The sequence below is a fragment of the Mustelus asterias genome, chromosome 12 (genome assembly GCF_964213995.1).
Source record: "Mustelus asterias chromosome 12, sMusAst1.hap1.1, whole genome shotgun sequence".
NCBI lineage: Eukaryota > Metazoa > Chordata > Chondrichthyes > Carcharhiniformes > Triakidae > Mustelus > Mustelus asterias.
This window is the reverse complement of record NC_135812.1, coordinates 28,320,554-28,335,918: the sequence shown is the minus strand read 5'-3', so window position 1 is coordinate 28,335,918 and position 15,365 is coordinate 28,320,554. Positions and strand designations below refer to the sequence as shown.

Sequence of the window (15,365 nt, the reverse complement as noted above, 5' to 3'; positions counted from 1 at the left end):
GCTTGCAACTCCCTTCAAATTATGGTATTGGCATTACTTTAATGAACCTAATCCTGGGTTATTGTTTCTAGCCCCCTATGGTTTTGAGACCATTATTTTTTTTGTTTCTGAAAAGACCCATTCAAACCAGGAATTCAGTTCTAGATGGTTCCAGGATCTGGGTGTTGACTGAAATGGGTCTCATTGGGCCCTATTTTACCAAACGTGGTAAAGTCAGGTGAGAGGCCATTAACGCGATCCGCACCCGCGCAGATTGCCACTTTACCGAAACCCGGGAATGGCGGCGATCCGCTTCACGCCCAAAACGGGCACAACAACGATTTAAATGCATTTGCATGCATATAAATTGAATTAATGAACTGCCCGCCCAACTTTATCAGCATTTGCCCCTTTACCACCGCGTTCGCCAATCCGGAACCGCGCCGTAATGGACCTGCTAAATAAAAGTCTGAATCGGGCGCTCCAGCTTCTGAAGAGCGCGTTCAGAGCTTCCAACGGCTCTCTGGCTCAGATCAGTGGTGGAGGGGGAGGAGGGAGGCGGGTCGGATCATTCTCTGGTTGGGGGGGGGGGGGGGGGGGAGGAGGGGAGTGAGGTCAGATCGTTGTCTGATTGGGGGGGGTGGGGAGGAGGCGGCGGCGGGTCAGATGTATCTCTGGCGGAGGAGGGGGGGGGCGAGAGGGAGATCGTTGTCTGGTGGTGGTGGGGAGGGCTGATCGTTGTCTGGTGGGGAGGGAGGATGCGGGTCAGATGTTCCTCTGGAGGGGGAGTGAGGCCAGACTATTCTCTGGGGGGGGGGATGATGAGGCCAGATCCTTGTCTTGGGAGGGCGGGGAGGTGGGGGGGGGGGGGGGGGGGGGGGGGGGGTGGGGGGGGGGGGGGTGGGGGGGGGAGGCGGGTAAAATGTATCTCGGGGTGGGGGAGGCCTGATCGCTCACTGGTGGGGGGGCAGATGGATCTCTGGTTGGGTGGGGGGGGGGGGGTAGATGGATCTATGGTGGGGGGGGGCAGATGGATCTCTGGTGGGGGGGCACTTGGATCTCTAGTGGGGGGGGCAGATGGATCGCTGGTGGGGGGCGGGGGGTCCGCTGCCACTCTGCGTGGGGGGGGGGGGGGAGATGGATCTCTGGTGGGGGGGCGGGGGGTCTGCTGCCACTCTGCGGACGATCGGTGGGGAGGGAAGGGGGCAGTGGTGGCGATCGGTCTGGGTAGTGGGGGGGGTGGATAAGGGGGTCAGTGATGTGTGTGGGTAGTGGGGGGGGGGGATGGATACGGGCGCACTTTTTCAAATTTATTTCTAACTGCGCATGCGCAGTTCAGAGCTCTGATCGTTTTGGCCGCGCTAAGCCCTGCCCACAGCGCGAATGGGACTGGAGGTGGCTGAGAGCGTATGGGGGCGCCTGAAAGCAGATTTCTAAGTCGGATCTGCATTACGCCCAGATTCAGCACTTAGAATGAAAATGGTAAAATCAGGGCCTTTGTCTTTCTGAGACATTGTAATTCCTACAGAGGTGTGTTATCTAGGCATGTCCAGTAGGTGGCTTTACTAAGCATAACAGGGTGATACAAAAAAGCAACTCATAAATATTTTTACTGAATTCTTTAATCAATGAGGGAACAATAAGAAATGCACGTTAAATCAGAATTTCTTTAAAGAACTATTAAAGGTACATGAGAATAAGTTACTGGCTTACCAGCACCATTACACCAAATAACCTTTCAAGTTACCAAAAATACTACAGTAGCTTATTTTTGGACATGGTATATCTTTAAGAAAGAACATTATTTGATGCCATCTTCTACTGAATATAATAAATCAAAATTATTTGCTGAATACAAATAAAAGTGCATTACTCTCTCCTGCCCTTCAAACTACACATTTACCATATACAGGTCAGATTCAAGGATACTGATGGAGACAAGTCTATTTTCTCCCCACAATGGGGAAATCTCTAACCTTTGCTCATCGCTTCCCTATAGAACTGACCAAGATGAAAAACACAATGTAGCGGGGGAAATCATACCTGACTCCCATCACACTACACAAATCTTTGTGTTGTTGCATTTGTTTTAAAACTCAGTGTAATTCTGTTTTAGGGGATGTACAAAACAAAAACAAAAAAATGAAAATAGCCATGACAAGATGTACATTGAACATACACCAAGCACTACTTTAAGTGAGAAAGCTATGGGTTCAAGGCCCAAGGAGGGACTTTGAATACATTTTCCAGGCTGACACTTCAGTGCAATAATGAGGAACTGCTATACCGTAAATGGGATCATACCTCGTTAACATAGTTTGCAGTGACTGTCTCAGGGATATTCAATTTTCCTTACCTTGTTCTTTTCCATCATTCCCTCAATCTGGTAGTTAACCTTGCCGGCGTAATGTGCCACTATGAAATTGGGAACCCTGCTAAACACATTCCAGCTCAGACAGTGATTACTTGTCAAAGCTGCCTGAAGACGAGTTTTAAATTCGTTTGCATCTGAAAGTCGGTTGAGGCGACTCTCCTACAGGAAAAGAGATCATAAATAAATTCAAAAGAAGAGTTGGGGAACATTTACTAACTATATATACCCAATTCATCTCTACAATTTATTAAACAAATAAAGCTTCACAACATCCACATTCGTAGGAACTAGAATAACTTTTGAATGGACTTACCTTGCATTAAGTTGATCTTTCTCTACACCCTAGCTATGACTATTACACTACATTCTGCACTTTCTTGTTTCCCGATGAACGGTATGTTTTGTCTGTATAGCGCGCAAGAAACAATACTTTTCACTGTTTGCTAATACATGTGACAATAATAAATCAAACCAAACCAAACTTTTTAAAAATTCAAAATTGGGTAAAAATCCATTTCACTTTTGAAAGAATTGTGTGTGAAAATGTGTTTTACTTCACAAAAATCACAATTTTAAATAATTAACGAGCATCACCTAGATAAGTGTGTCAAAATGCACCAAGGAAAAATGAGGTGCTGGAATACAGTTGCCTATTCTTAATTCTAAATTGCTTAATTCAAACGATCTAATGATTCAAATGAAATTCTACAAAGAAAATCACCTACTATTGGTTAGTTCAAATTCAAATTCACGTTCCAAATAAGAATGGTGAAGGCTGATCCTCAATTCAAATTCTATGATCAACATTGGGACCTTTGGTGTAGCAGCCATCTCACACTTGGTGTGAGGTGCCATTCAATGGAGATAAAAGGAATTTGAGAGATTTTTAAGCAGTTCTGACCTCCATATTATAAAAAGGATACTGAACTGGAAAAGGTGCAGAAATGAGTCACAAGCATGATACCAGATTTGAAATAATACACTCAAGAGAGGCAGAACCTCCTTTCTCTGAAAAAGAAATGGCTGACAGTAATGATGACAAAACAACAACTGTATTTATATAGCAGCGTGACATAATGAAACATCCCAAGCCACTTCACAGGAGTATTATAAAACATAACGCTACACCAAGCCACATAAAGAGATATTGGTTAGCTTGGCCAAGGAGGTAGATATTACAGAGTGTTAAAAAATGAAGAAAGGAATGTAGAGAGGCATAGGGAAGGAATTCCATGGCTTAGGGCCTAGACCACTGAAGGCATAGTTACCAGTGTGAGAAGGATTAAAATCAGAGATGCTCAAGAGACCTGAACTGGATGAATGCAAACATTTAAGGGGGTTGTGGGCTGAAGGAGATTACAGACATAGGAGGCCACAGAGGGATTTGAAAATAAGGATGAGAATTTTAAAAGCTGGAAGCTACAGGAGTGAGCACAGGAGTGGTAGATCAATGGGACTTGGTGCAGAGATTTGGATAATCCCAAGTTTCTGGAGGATGGAACGTGGGAAACCAGCCAGGCATGTGTTGGAATGATCAAGTACAGAGATAACAAAGACATGAATTAATGTTTCAGCAGGTGCAAAGTTACAGATGTCAAAATAGGCATTATTTGTTACAGCACAGACGTGTGCTTGGTAGCTCATCCCAAATTTAACACCAAAGTTGTGAACAGACTGGTTTCATCACAGATGGTTGCTAGGGAGAAGGATTGAGTTGGTAGCTAGGGAGTGGAGAATGGAAATAATGGCTTCAGCCTTCCTGATACTTGACCTGATAAAGGTCTTTAGGAGACTGAAACAGTTTAATATAGTAGATGTAAAAGATGGGGTGGGCTTTCCAAAATTAAATTTTATAAATATATAGTCACTAATCAATGCAACAAAAAAAATTGGAGAAACGTTTTAAAACAACACATGCTGGCAATGATATGGATCAGGTTACCACAAAGAGTGTTTGAGGCAAATAGATTTAATGTGTTTAATTGGAAGCCAGATAAGCGCATGAGGGAGAAAAGAACAGATTAGCGCATGAGGGATAAAGGAACACCAGATTATATTGGTAGTCTTAGACAAAGGACGATGGGAGGAGGCTTGTGGGGAATCTGGACACTGGCATACACCAGTTAGTGAAATTGGTGGAGCTAAATTTTTAAGATGACATTTTCTGTTCAAGTAAGAAATTTTACCTGACAATAGTTGACAAAGATAACTAAATGCTAGTTCTGCTCATTCACCATAGCCAGGCTGTGGGAGTAAATATTTATCTGAAAGGCTGATAAAAAAAACAAACCAGTAATACAACACCTCAATTTACTTTATCAATTGCACTGATAACTTATGCAGGTTGACGCACCTCATTCCCAATTTCAAATAAAATGTACAAACTTCGCCTTGTGGGAAACCAATAAATGAATGCAGAAAGAAAGAATGAAAAAGAATAAACAACAGGAAACAACAAATAAATGAACACAAACTTCCACTTATAAAATCCCTTTCATATCCTCATGACACCCAAAGGGTTTGGTAACTAACAGATAACATTTTACAGTGTTAGGCAAAGGCCAGCCAGTTTACACACACTGAACTCACAAATGATTAGTGAATAGTTTAAATGGTGTGTTTTGATGGATAAATATGGAGTGTGGAACTTGCTACTAAATAGAATAGGTGAGATGAATGGCATAGATGTCTTTAAAAGGCAGCTAGATAAGTTTACGAGAGTGAAGGCTATGCAGACAGGGTTAGATGAAGTAGGCCTACATGGGGCATGAACATTGGAATAGACCAGTTGGACCTTTCTAGCAATTAATTTGACAAAGAAATGTTAGTTATGATGCTGTTTCTAGAGGATTTCCAGCGAACCTTTTAGATGCACCTGAATAGGTAGGTAGAAGATCAATTTAATATTCTATCTTTGACAATGCAGCACTGTTTCAGTTGTGTATTGAAGTGTGTCAGCCTACATAATGCACTCAAATCCTGGGGTGAGACTGGAACGTTTAACCGTCCAACTTAGGTGAGAGAGCTATCAGAGCTAAATAGGCACTAAATAGGACACCAAAGTTCAAATGTAAAAAAAAGGATGCAAAATACAAGATACCTATTGGGCAGCACGAAGTTTGTACCGGTACAGTGTCTCAAAACCAGCAAGCTTCAGGTCTTGCCGCATTTCTAGTCAGGCAGTATGAGTTAAGCCAGATCGCGTGGGGTTAAGGGTCACTCAAAGTGCGGGAATAGGCCGACGTGCAAGCAGCAAAGGGGATAACTAGTCAGGCACCACAGTCCACTAATGTACTGTCTGGCCAAATTGTGCAGGCAATTTTATTTTTTAAACTTACTTAAAACTGATGCATGGCACATTCTAAAAATGTCAATTTTTCAGACACCTCCAGTTTTTCGACAGCCAAATTTGGCACACTACTGTATTATAAACGTGTGAAGACTGTAGGCAAATTGAAAGATTGAAGCAGGTAAGATATTCCAAAGTTTTGGGAAAGAAAAATGAGAAGGCTCTGGTAAGTTTTGATTTCAGCATTACACAGGGCCACACCCTGTCAAAGGCTTTGGAGATATCCTATACAATAAAAGGTAATTGGTTCATTGAATCTTCTGCACTCCCTTCCCTCACTAATGGCAAAAAGTAAATCCATTTTTATTTTAACAATAAATCTCCTAATGGGGACAATACAAGGTAGATAAATCTGTGGGACCTGATGAGGTATATCCCAGGACGTTGTGGGAGGCTAGGGAGGAAATTGCAGGTCCCCTAGCCGAGATATTTGAATCATCGATAGTCACGGGGGAGGTGCCTGAAGATTGGAGAGTGGCAAATGTTGTGCCTTTGTTTAAAAAGGGCTGCAGGGAAAAGCCTGGGAACTACAGGCCAGAGAGCCTCACATCTGTGGTGGGTAAATTGTTGGAAGGTATTTTGAGAGACAGGATCTACAAGCATTTAGCGATGCAAGGACTGATTAGGGACAGTCAGCATGGCTTTGTGAGTGGAAAATCATGTGTCACAAATTTAATTGAGTTTTTTGAAGGGGTAACCAAGAAGGTAGATGAGGGCAGTGCAGTTGATGTTGTCTACATGGACTTTAGCAAGGCCTTTGACAAGGTACCGCATGGTAGGTTGTTGCATAAAGTTAAATCTCACGGGATCCAGGGTGAGGTATCTAAATGGATACAAAATTGGCTTCTTGACAGAAGCCAGTGGGTGGTTGTAGAGAGTTGTTTTTCAAACTGGAGGTCTGTGACCAGCGGTATGCCTTGGGGATCAGTGCTGGGCCCACTGTTATATGTCATTTATATTAATGATTTGGATGAGAATATAGGGGGCATGGTTAGTAAGTTTGCAAAATGATTAGTGAATTGATGACACCAAGATTGGTGGCATGATGGACAGTGAGGAAGGTTATCTCCAATTGCAACGGGATCTTTATCAATTGGGCCAGTGGGCTGACGAATGGCAGATGGAGTTTAATTTAGACAAATGCGAGGTAATGCATTTTGGTAGATTGAACCAGGGCAGGACTTACTCAGTTAATGGTAGGACGTTGGGGAGAGTTACAGAACAAAGAGATCTAGGGGTACATGTTCATAGCTCCTTGAAAGTGGAGTCACAGGTGGACAGAGTGGTGAAGAAGGCATTCGGCATGCTTGGTTTCATCGGTCAGAACATTGAATACAGGCGATGGGACGTCTTGTTGAAGTTGTACAAGACATTGGTAAGGCCACACTTGGAATACTGTGTGCAATTCTGGTCACCCTATTATAGAAAGGATATTATTAAACTAGAAAGAGTGCAGAAAATATTTACGAGGATGCTACCGGCACTTGATGAATTGAGTTATAAGGAGAGGCTGAATAGACTGGGACATTTTTCTCTGGAGCGTAGGAGGCTGAGGGGTGTCTTACAGAGGTCTGTAAAATAATGAGGGGCATAGACAAGGTAGATAGTCAATATCTTTTCCCAAAGGTAGGGGAGTCTAAAACTAGAGGGCATAGGTTTAAGGTGAGAGGGGAGAGATACAAAAGTGAACAGAGGGGCAATTTTTTCACACAGAGGGCGGTGAGTGTCTGGAACAAGCTGCCAGAGGTAGTAGTAGAGGCGGTTACAATTTTATCTTTTAAAAAGCATTTAGATAGTTACATGGGTACGATGGGTACAGAGGGATATGGGCCAAATGCGGGCAATTGGGATTAGCTTAGGGGTTTTTAAAAAAAATAAAGGCGGCATGGACAAGTTGGGCCGAAGGGCCTGTTTCCATGCTGTAAACCTCTATGGCTCTAATCAACAAGGATGTAACAAGTAACAACTTGTGACCTTTCAATCTGTGCTTTCTACTCAGCGCATGCTTACAAAAGACAAGTTAAAGACTTAAAAAAACAACCAACCTCATTTAAAAGGGAAAAGATGCAGATGGGATTTCCCTCGATCAGATCTAAACAGCTCTGGTTATCCTGGTAACTAACAAAGGACCATTCCAGACCCTCCGTGGTGTATTCCTCCTAAAGAATAGGACAGCAGGAGTGAATAAACTTCAAACATATTAAAAAAAGCAAATTTTCCAGTGATCTGAGCCATTTGTGAAAATAGACTGTAAATGTTATTAGCAGCCTCTCATTGCTTCCCTGCTCTTCTAATCTATGGGTTTAATGGAATTACATCTATTTGTATTAGGGTTTCACTGCACAAAAGTTACCTGAACAGATTCAATCAAAAGTTACTGGGCTTAGTAATAAACAATTTCACCTAATAGGCAACTGAACATTCATTTTAAAACTTATATATCAGAAAGGTGCCATAGCATAAGTCTTTATGTTGAGTATAAGGGAGATTAGGAAGAAGGGTATACAAATACAGGGATTGAAGCACACATCAAATTACCACTGAACTTTACACATTATTCCATGCCTGAAATAACTGGAACTCCTACATCTGATTTTAATACTGCCATAGTTTCAAATTTCACATCTCCAATTGAATCCCAACAAACTTTGCTAACTCACAGTCGTTAATTGTAGGTGTTTTATTACTTGCAGGCACCCACAATATAATGCAACAATTCCAGGTGAAGTGTCGACGTTATGCCGTGTTAAAGATATACCACGTTATCGAGCTGCAGTACCTGCTGTGCTTTGAGATAATGTGCCACAAAGTGCTGCTGGAGCTTTTCATTTGCATAGTTAATACAGAGCTGTTCCAGATTATTTTGTGGAAATGACTCAAATCCATATACATCCAACAGACCTGAAGAAACAAGCAAGCGTTGAACATCATTGTTTTTATCTCAAATGCATACTCATTTACAGCCGTGCTGAACTGACATCTTTTCAAAAATGAAAAGTGCAGGTTAGATGGCCCATTTCACAATGATAAACATTCAACTTAACTCTTTTTTAAAGTTCTACAACCACTTGTCCCTTGGGAAATGCTTGATTCCATTCTTAATTTATTGGTAAAATGTAAGGCAAGAGATACCAAGATGAAACAGCAAAATACCAATCACCATTTTCCACAGGTAATGCCAGTAACCAACTTATCGAACACATTCGGTCCATCCGCAAGCAGGATCCAGATCTTCCTGTCGCTTGCTACTTCAACACACCACCCTGCTCTCCTGTCACATGACCGTCCTTGGCCTTTTGCAATGTTCAAGCGAACCCCAACGCAAACTGGAGGAACAGCACCTCATCTTCCGATTGGGCACTTTACAGCCTTGTGGACTGAACACTGAGTTCAATAATTTCAGAACATGAACCCTCCCCTCCACCTGCACCACCTCCCCCCCTTCCATTTATTTTATTTCATTCTGTTTCTTCCTTTCATCTCATTCATCCATTTTTATCATCCTTCTTTCTCACTTCCATTTTTCCAATTCTCCATTCCTGCTTTCCCCCCCCCCCTCCTTTTCAGGGCAACTGCCTTTCTTTTTATTACATCATGGGACATGGGGCGAGGCCAGCATTTATTGCCTGTTCCCAGTTGCCCTTGGAGGGCAGTTGAGACTAAACCACTTTGCTGTGGCTCTGCAGTCACATGTAGGCCAGACCAGGTAAAGACGGCAGATTTCCTTCCCTAAAGGACATGAGTGAACTAGATGGGTTTTTCCAACAATCGACAATGGCTTCATGGTCATCAGTAGATTCTTAATTCCAGATTTTTAAAATTGAATTCAAATTCTACCAGCTGCCATGGTGGGATTTGAACCCGGGTCTCCAGAACATTAGCTGAGTTTCTGGATTAATAGTCTAATGATAATACCATTAGGCCTGTTAACCATCTGTAGCTCTGTTGTGCCATTTACACATTCTGATCACTTCATGGCCACTTTTAGCACCTCTCCCAGCCTTCTTCATCCTCATTTACATTTCCTTTGTCCCATTACAGCCCCTCCCACTCTCACAGCATAAATCCTTTGATTTTCTTCGCTCTTAGCCCTGATGAAGGGTCACACAGACTCGAAACGTTGGTTCTATTCTCACTTCACAAATGCTGTCAGACCTGCTGAGATTCTCCAGCATTTTCTGTTTTTATTTTAGATTCCAGCATCCACGGTATATTACTAGATAGATCTATTTCTAATAAAAAAGGGATAAGGGGATATAGGGAACAAGTGGGGAGGTGGATTTGAGACCAGGGAGAGATCAGCCATGATCTGATTGAATGGCGGAGCAGGCTTGAATAGCTGAATTTGCCTACTTCTGCTCCCAATTCCAAGTTCCTAAGTAATGCAAATGTTCTGTAAAAAAAATCCCAGGAGACAGCAAGAGGCAACTTGAGTGATCGGAGGATAATAAAGCACTTGTCCGAATAAAATGAATGGATACTTGACCCAGAGCTCAGACTCACAAGGAAGAAAAATAAAATGTATTCTCAATGAAGTAGATTTCAAACAAATGATACTTTTCTAAAACCAGTACGAACTTTGCGTAATATTTTTCTCTGCGAAAGAGATCTCCCCTTTCATTCTCCTGCGAGGTCACCTGTATGATTGGGAGTTTATCTGGAATAGCACATTGTTCTGTTGTCTTAACACTTCACAGTAAAATTAAGTCACAGAAAGGACTACTCCAGGATTTCAATTTTGTAAAGCTATCATAAATACCTATAAAATTCGTCCACCTGAAAGAATCTGAACATATGGAGCCATTTATAACTTTTACCAGCCAGTCAAACAACCTGCAAAATATCCAAACCAAAAATATTAAAAATGAACAATATCAAGAATACAAAAGGAAGTTATTGCAACAGATTTATACATGCAAGTTTGTCTCAGTTGGTAATGTCAATGTTGTAATGAAGGAGTTATGCAGGTCCACCTTCCAACTCAGATGATGTAAAGGATAACATGGCATTATTGAAAGGCATCGAAAGTTCTCCCAGTGTCCTGGTTTTTAACCTGGAGTAAAACCACCAGGGAAAATTATCTGGCCATTCATTCACTTGCTGTGCGAAAGTTGAATGCCACAATTATCAACAGTAACTGCAATCCAAAGGACATCCATTGGCTGCAAGATACTTTTGCACATCTTTAAGATGTGATAAAGTGTTACTTAAATGAAAGAGCTTTCTCAATTTCCCCCTTTAGAGAAGAAAAAGGAACATGTGTTATTACATCTTCTGGATATTCCAAAGCACTTCACATCCAAATAATCACAGTTGCAATGTACTCCCCTAAACAATTCGTCCACAGCAAGATCTCACAAATAGAAATGAGATGAATGACCAACGAACTAGTTATTACTGGCGGTAGCTGACCCAGAAATGATGACCAAGATGTTAGAGAATTCTGTGCATTTCTTCAAATGGCGTCAGTGACAAATAGATAGTTGGACCATCTCATTTGAACCTCTGACAATGAATCACTTTGCAGTATCCTAATCTGATTGACACCAATTGTAATGTCTATGGTCTAGCTAGCTCTACTATCACGATACGAGTACATTTACTTACTGAGCCAACAGGAAAGTGCAGAAGAATTTCAATATTTCAATTTTTCTAATTCCCCACGTTTGACTTTTCCAATGGGAAAACTACTTTGCTCAATTGAATTAACAAACAGAGCATCACTTAAAATGATCAGTAGAAGGCCACCTACTTTGCATAAATGACTTTGGCAACACAGTCTCTTCTTGTGCTACACTCTATTTTAGAGCATGGCTTTTTAAAGATTTGCTGCTGTCTGCCTGCTGTAATAGTCCGGACTCTGAGCTGTTCCAAAAGGTTCTCCTCAGAAACCTTGAGTAAATTTGCAGTTCTCTTAAGAAAGCCTGAAGGAAACAGAGATTCTGATTAATGTAGTAGCCCAAAAGTAAAAATAAATCAGAAGACCACAAATGGGCTATTCCCAGTGCCAGGAGGAAAATTCATGTCAACACAAAGCACGCAGTCAGATTTATTTATAGATCAAAATTAAAAGGACAAAAACTGGTTCCTAAAGCACAACTTGCTCAGAATTCATGAAACATTTTTTTGAAATTAGTAATCCATTTGACTTACACTTAGTTTTTTCTTTGAGATCACAAGGGTGAGACTCATCTGTAGCCGCGCTAAATCGCACATTGCCAAGATGTAGAAGACCAGCTAAAATCTAACGGAAAAAGAAATGCATGAAATAAATAGAAAATTAGCAAGATTTGTGCCGACAAATACTTTTGCCATCTTTCTTCATACAAAATTATTTGCTTAAAATATTTGACAAAACGAACAGGAACAAAATCACTCAAAAGAGGACAACAGAATTAAACTATGCCAAATTCACTTTTTAAAAAAATCTTTCAGTACCTTGCTTAAGGTTTTTAATTTACACTTTTGTTCATAGATTAAACTTTAGTTAACCTTTCTAATTAAATGTTAAGCTACCATCCCCCTCCTAGCCACAAGATCCAGCTCAGCAACTTTATCACTAAATCCTCAGTTCTCCTAACCTAGGTTTTCCTCAGCTGCTGCCTCTGACATGACCCCTTTGGATTTTGTGAACAGGGAGGAAACCCGCAGGACAACGTTATCCATTCCCAAACATTCTGTAAAACTGTCCTCAAATTCTAGAATCTGTTTCCTCCTTTCTAAAGTGTATTTATTAGTGTCACAAGTAGGCTTATATTAACACTGCAATGAAGTTACTGTGAAGATCCCCTAGTCGCCATACTCCAGTGCCCATTCGGGTACACGGAGGAAGAATTTAGCACGGCCAATGCACCTAACCGGCACGTCTTTCAGACTGTGGGAGGAAACTAGAGCACCCGGAGGAAACCCCCGCAGACACGAGGAGAACGTGCAGACTCCGCACAGACAGTGGCCTGAACCGGGAATTGAACTGCCGTCCCTGGTGCTATGAGGCAGCAGTGCTAACTACGGTGTCACCGTGCCACCCTAATTTAACTAATTTTAAATCCAGTTTCCTCTCCTCTCACATTTCTATGTTCCTTAATCTGCTGTAATCATTTCCGGTGTGGCTCTTTCAGACCTTGGAACAAGAGCTTATTTGCCAATCAACCAGATATTACAATTCTTTACCATCCCACTTACACTCAACCATATATATACTCCATACACTCCATATATATACAACCATACACTCAACTGAAGTGAAGAGTAATAAGCTGATTCAAAGCTCGAGACTGCAATGAATACTTTAAATTAACGACTTGCATTTTCTTTCAGTATACTGATTTGAATCATTGTTACTAGGAGAGAAGGGGCAGCTTGTATATGGGGGACTTGTATTTCTAATTTCACAAAAAGTGTTTTAAAAAACACCTGAAAATAAATATGCCACTTCATTAACCAATGAAATGGTTGATAAGTTAATAATTAAAGAGAGAAATTGCAAAGACACATGGTTCACTTACCCTGAACACCTGCTCTTGTGTGTCACCGCTAATGCCCAAGTGAAGCATTGCATCTTTGGTTTCTTCCAATTGGTCCCCTACACAACATAAAAAGAGATTAAAACAATTGGACTGATAGCCAAGCTATGTGCATATACCATGAATCGGCACGGTGGGCACAGTGGTTAGCACTGTGGCCTCACAGTGCCAGGGACCGGGTTCAATTCCCAGCTTGGGTCACCTGTCTGTGTGGAGTTTGCATGTTCTCCCCATATGGGTTTCCTCCGGGTGCTCCAGTTTCCTCTCACACTCCAAAGATTGGCCATGCTAAATTGACCCTTAGTGTCAGGGACCTTGCTAGGGTAAATGCACGGGGTTATGGGGATAGGGCCTGGGTGGGATTGTGGTTGGTGCAGACTCGATGGGTTGAATGGCCTCCTTCTGCATGGTCGGATTCTATGATGAAACTTCCGTATTATACTCAATTTCTTCACCTCCTTACAGTTTTTTTCCTCTTCTTAGTTTGTCATTTAGTCACCAAACTGATCAAGAGTGTTACTTAGAAATCTGTCCCATGAATTACCTGGCAGAATTACTAGATGGTAAGACAGACAAACAAGATTGAATGCCAGCCTTCAAACAATGTTTCAATGACAAATCAGTTTCAGAGTTACATGAAGGAGGATTCTGTAGCCTATTACAACGTAAATAAAAACAGTTTCACAAGGGCAGCCAATCTTACATACTTTATTCAGATAGAAGCTGAGAGCAAAAAGAATAGGAAGATCCCAGGTTAACTCCCAGGTCTGCGATGAGTTAGCTGCGCTGAGCAGCGTCAGTAATCCATGTGTTATCACTGGCAGCAGCGTCAGTAATCCATGTGTTATCACTGGCTTCAATATCACGGCCTTACGTAAGGGAGAAAAATAATTCTGGGATTCACCCTCGATCGCTCTCCAGAAACCCCCATTAAAAATGCTCACATGTACATTGGGTGAGGGCAGGATGAACCATAGCTGTAATGCTTCCTTAACCATATGCTCTGCTGAAACTCAATATCTGAATTCTCCCTTCAGGACTCCTGTATTCCAACAAGTAGTTAACAGGTCAAGCAAATAAGGAGAAAGCAGAGAATTGGTGAAGAAAATAACAGACAACTTATTTAACATTTCTTAGACATCTGATGTGTTCTATAAACGTGCAAGTTTTTTCTTTAATGTGTGACTTGCTCACTGATAAATTAAATGAATGGTCTCAGGCCAGGCTTATGCGTAAGAATTGGACTCTGATGTAAAAAGGAGGATAGCTTATACATACCTCTGCCTCATCAGATTCAATAACATATTGTGCATTACATGGGAGAACACTGACAAAGCAGCACATTATCCAACTTCCTGTTAATTATACCACAGAGGATCTACTACTTCTGATAAAACAGGAAGTATATTGTACCAAATGCATGTATTCTTGAATTGCCTATTTTCAAAAGCAGCATTGGAGACAATTTGGCAATCATGCTAACCTTCTAACATTTTGTCAGCATTTGGTAGCCAGAAGAATTCTGCTGCTTCAGGAAGACCCCACTCCAACCTCTGCTCCTCAGTGGCTCCCTTCATTATCTGAGGAAACATTACAGTAGTAAGCTCCAGCATTCAGAATATTGTTGAATCAATGGCTTCAACATAACACAAGGAAGTTACCCAAGACAACAGCAAAGTACTTCAATTTTCCTACTGCCCACATTACTGCTTGTCCCTCATTAAAACCAATCTGCCCTCTAGCTTCTATTTGTGGTGCACGGCAAACTTGCTACAATGCACTTTAAGACTGATGTGTGGCTGCGCATGGTTGCATCTTAAATGAAACATAGCTTGTGCGCAGCCTGTTTGCTCCCTCTGCGGCATATTCCGAATTGCTGTAGAACTGTGCATTTGCGCAGCTTAGTGGGAACAATGATTGCAAACATCTGAGTATATTAGTAATAAGCTTTTGCTTCTACAGATATGCAGCCCAAGAACTCTTTCAGTGCAATCTTTGAAGAGTGAAGGTCCTCCATCAGCGTTTTGAACAGCTTTCCGGTAAAAGTGCAGAAACTGGGTGTGTAAAGGGCATTGAATGTCTGCAGAATTCTTAAATGAAACTTGGCCAGCACTTCCAATGGAGCTGCAAGTCCAGGGGC

The 15,365-nt window shown here is 41.6% G+C and overlaps 1 protein-coding gene across 2 annotated transcripts in view; it reads right to left on the bottom strand.

Moving 5' to 3' along the window:
* Nucleotides 1–15,365, bottom strand: part of myo19 (myosin XIX) — a 47,541-nt gene that overhangs the window by 13,343 nt on the left and 18,833 nt on the right. For both annotated transcript variants that reach the window (XR_013499097.1, XM_078224974.1), the window contains exons 8-15: nt 14,709–14,805; nt 13,208–13,284; nt 11,856–11,946; nt 11,455–11,626; nt 10,462–10,535; nt 8,482–8,603; nt 7,748–7,861; nt 2,336–2,512 (exon numbers count right to left, since the gene is read on the bottom strand). Coding sequence is in view for 1 of the 2 variants with exons in the window: in XM_078224974.1 (XP_078081100.1) it covers nt 2,336–2,512; nt 7,748–7,861; nt 8,482–8,603; nt 10,462–10,535; nt 11,455–11,626; nt 11,856–11,946; nt 13,208–13,284; nt 14,709–14,805 (924 nt within the window). In the remaining variant the exon portion in view is untranslated. The remainder of the gene's footprint in view (nt 1–2,335; nt 2,513–7,747; nt 7,862–8,481; nt 8,604–10,461; nt 10,536–11,454; nt 11,627–11,855; nt 11,947–13,207; nt 13,285–14,708; nt 14,806–15,365) is intronic.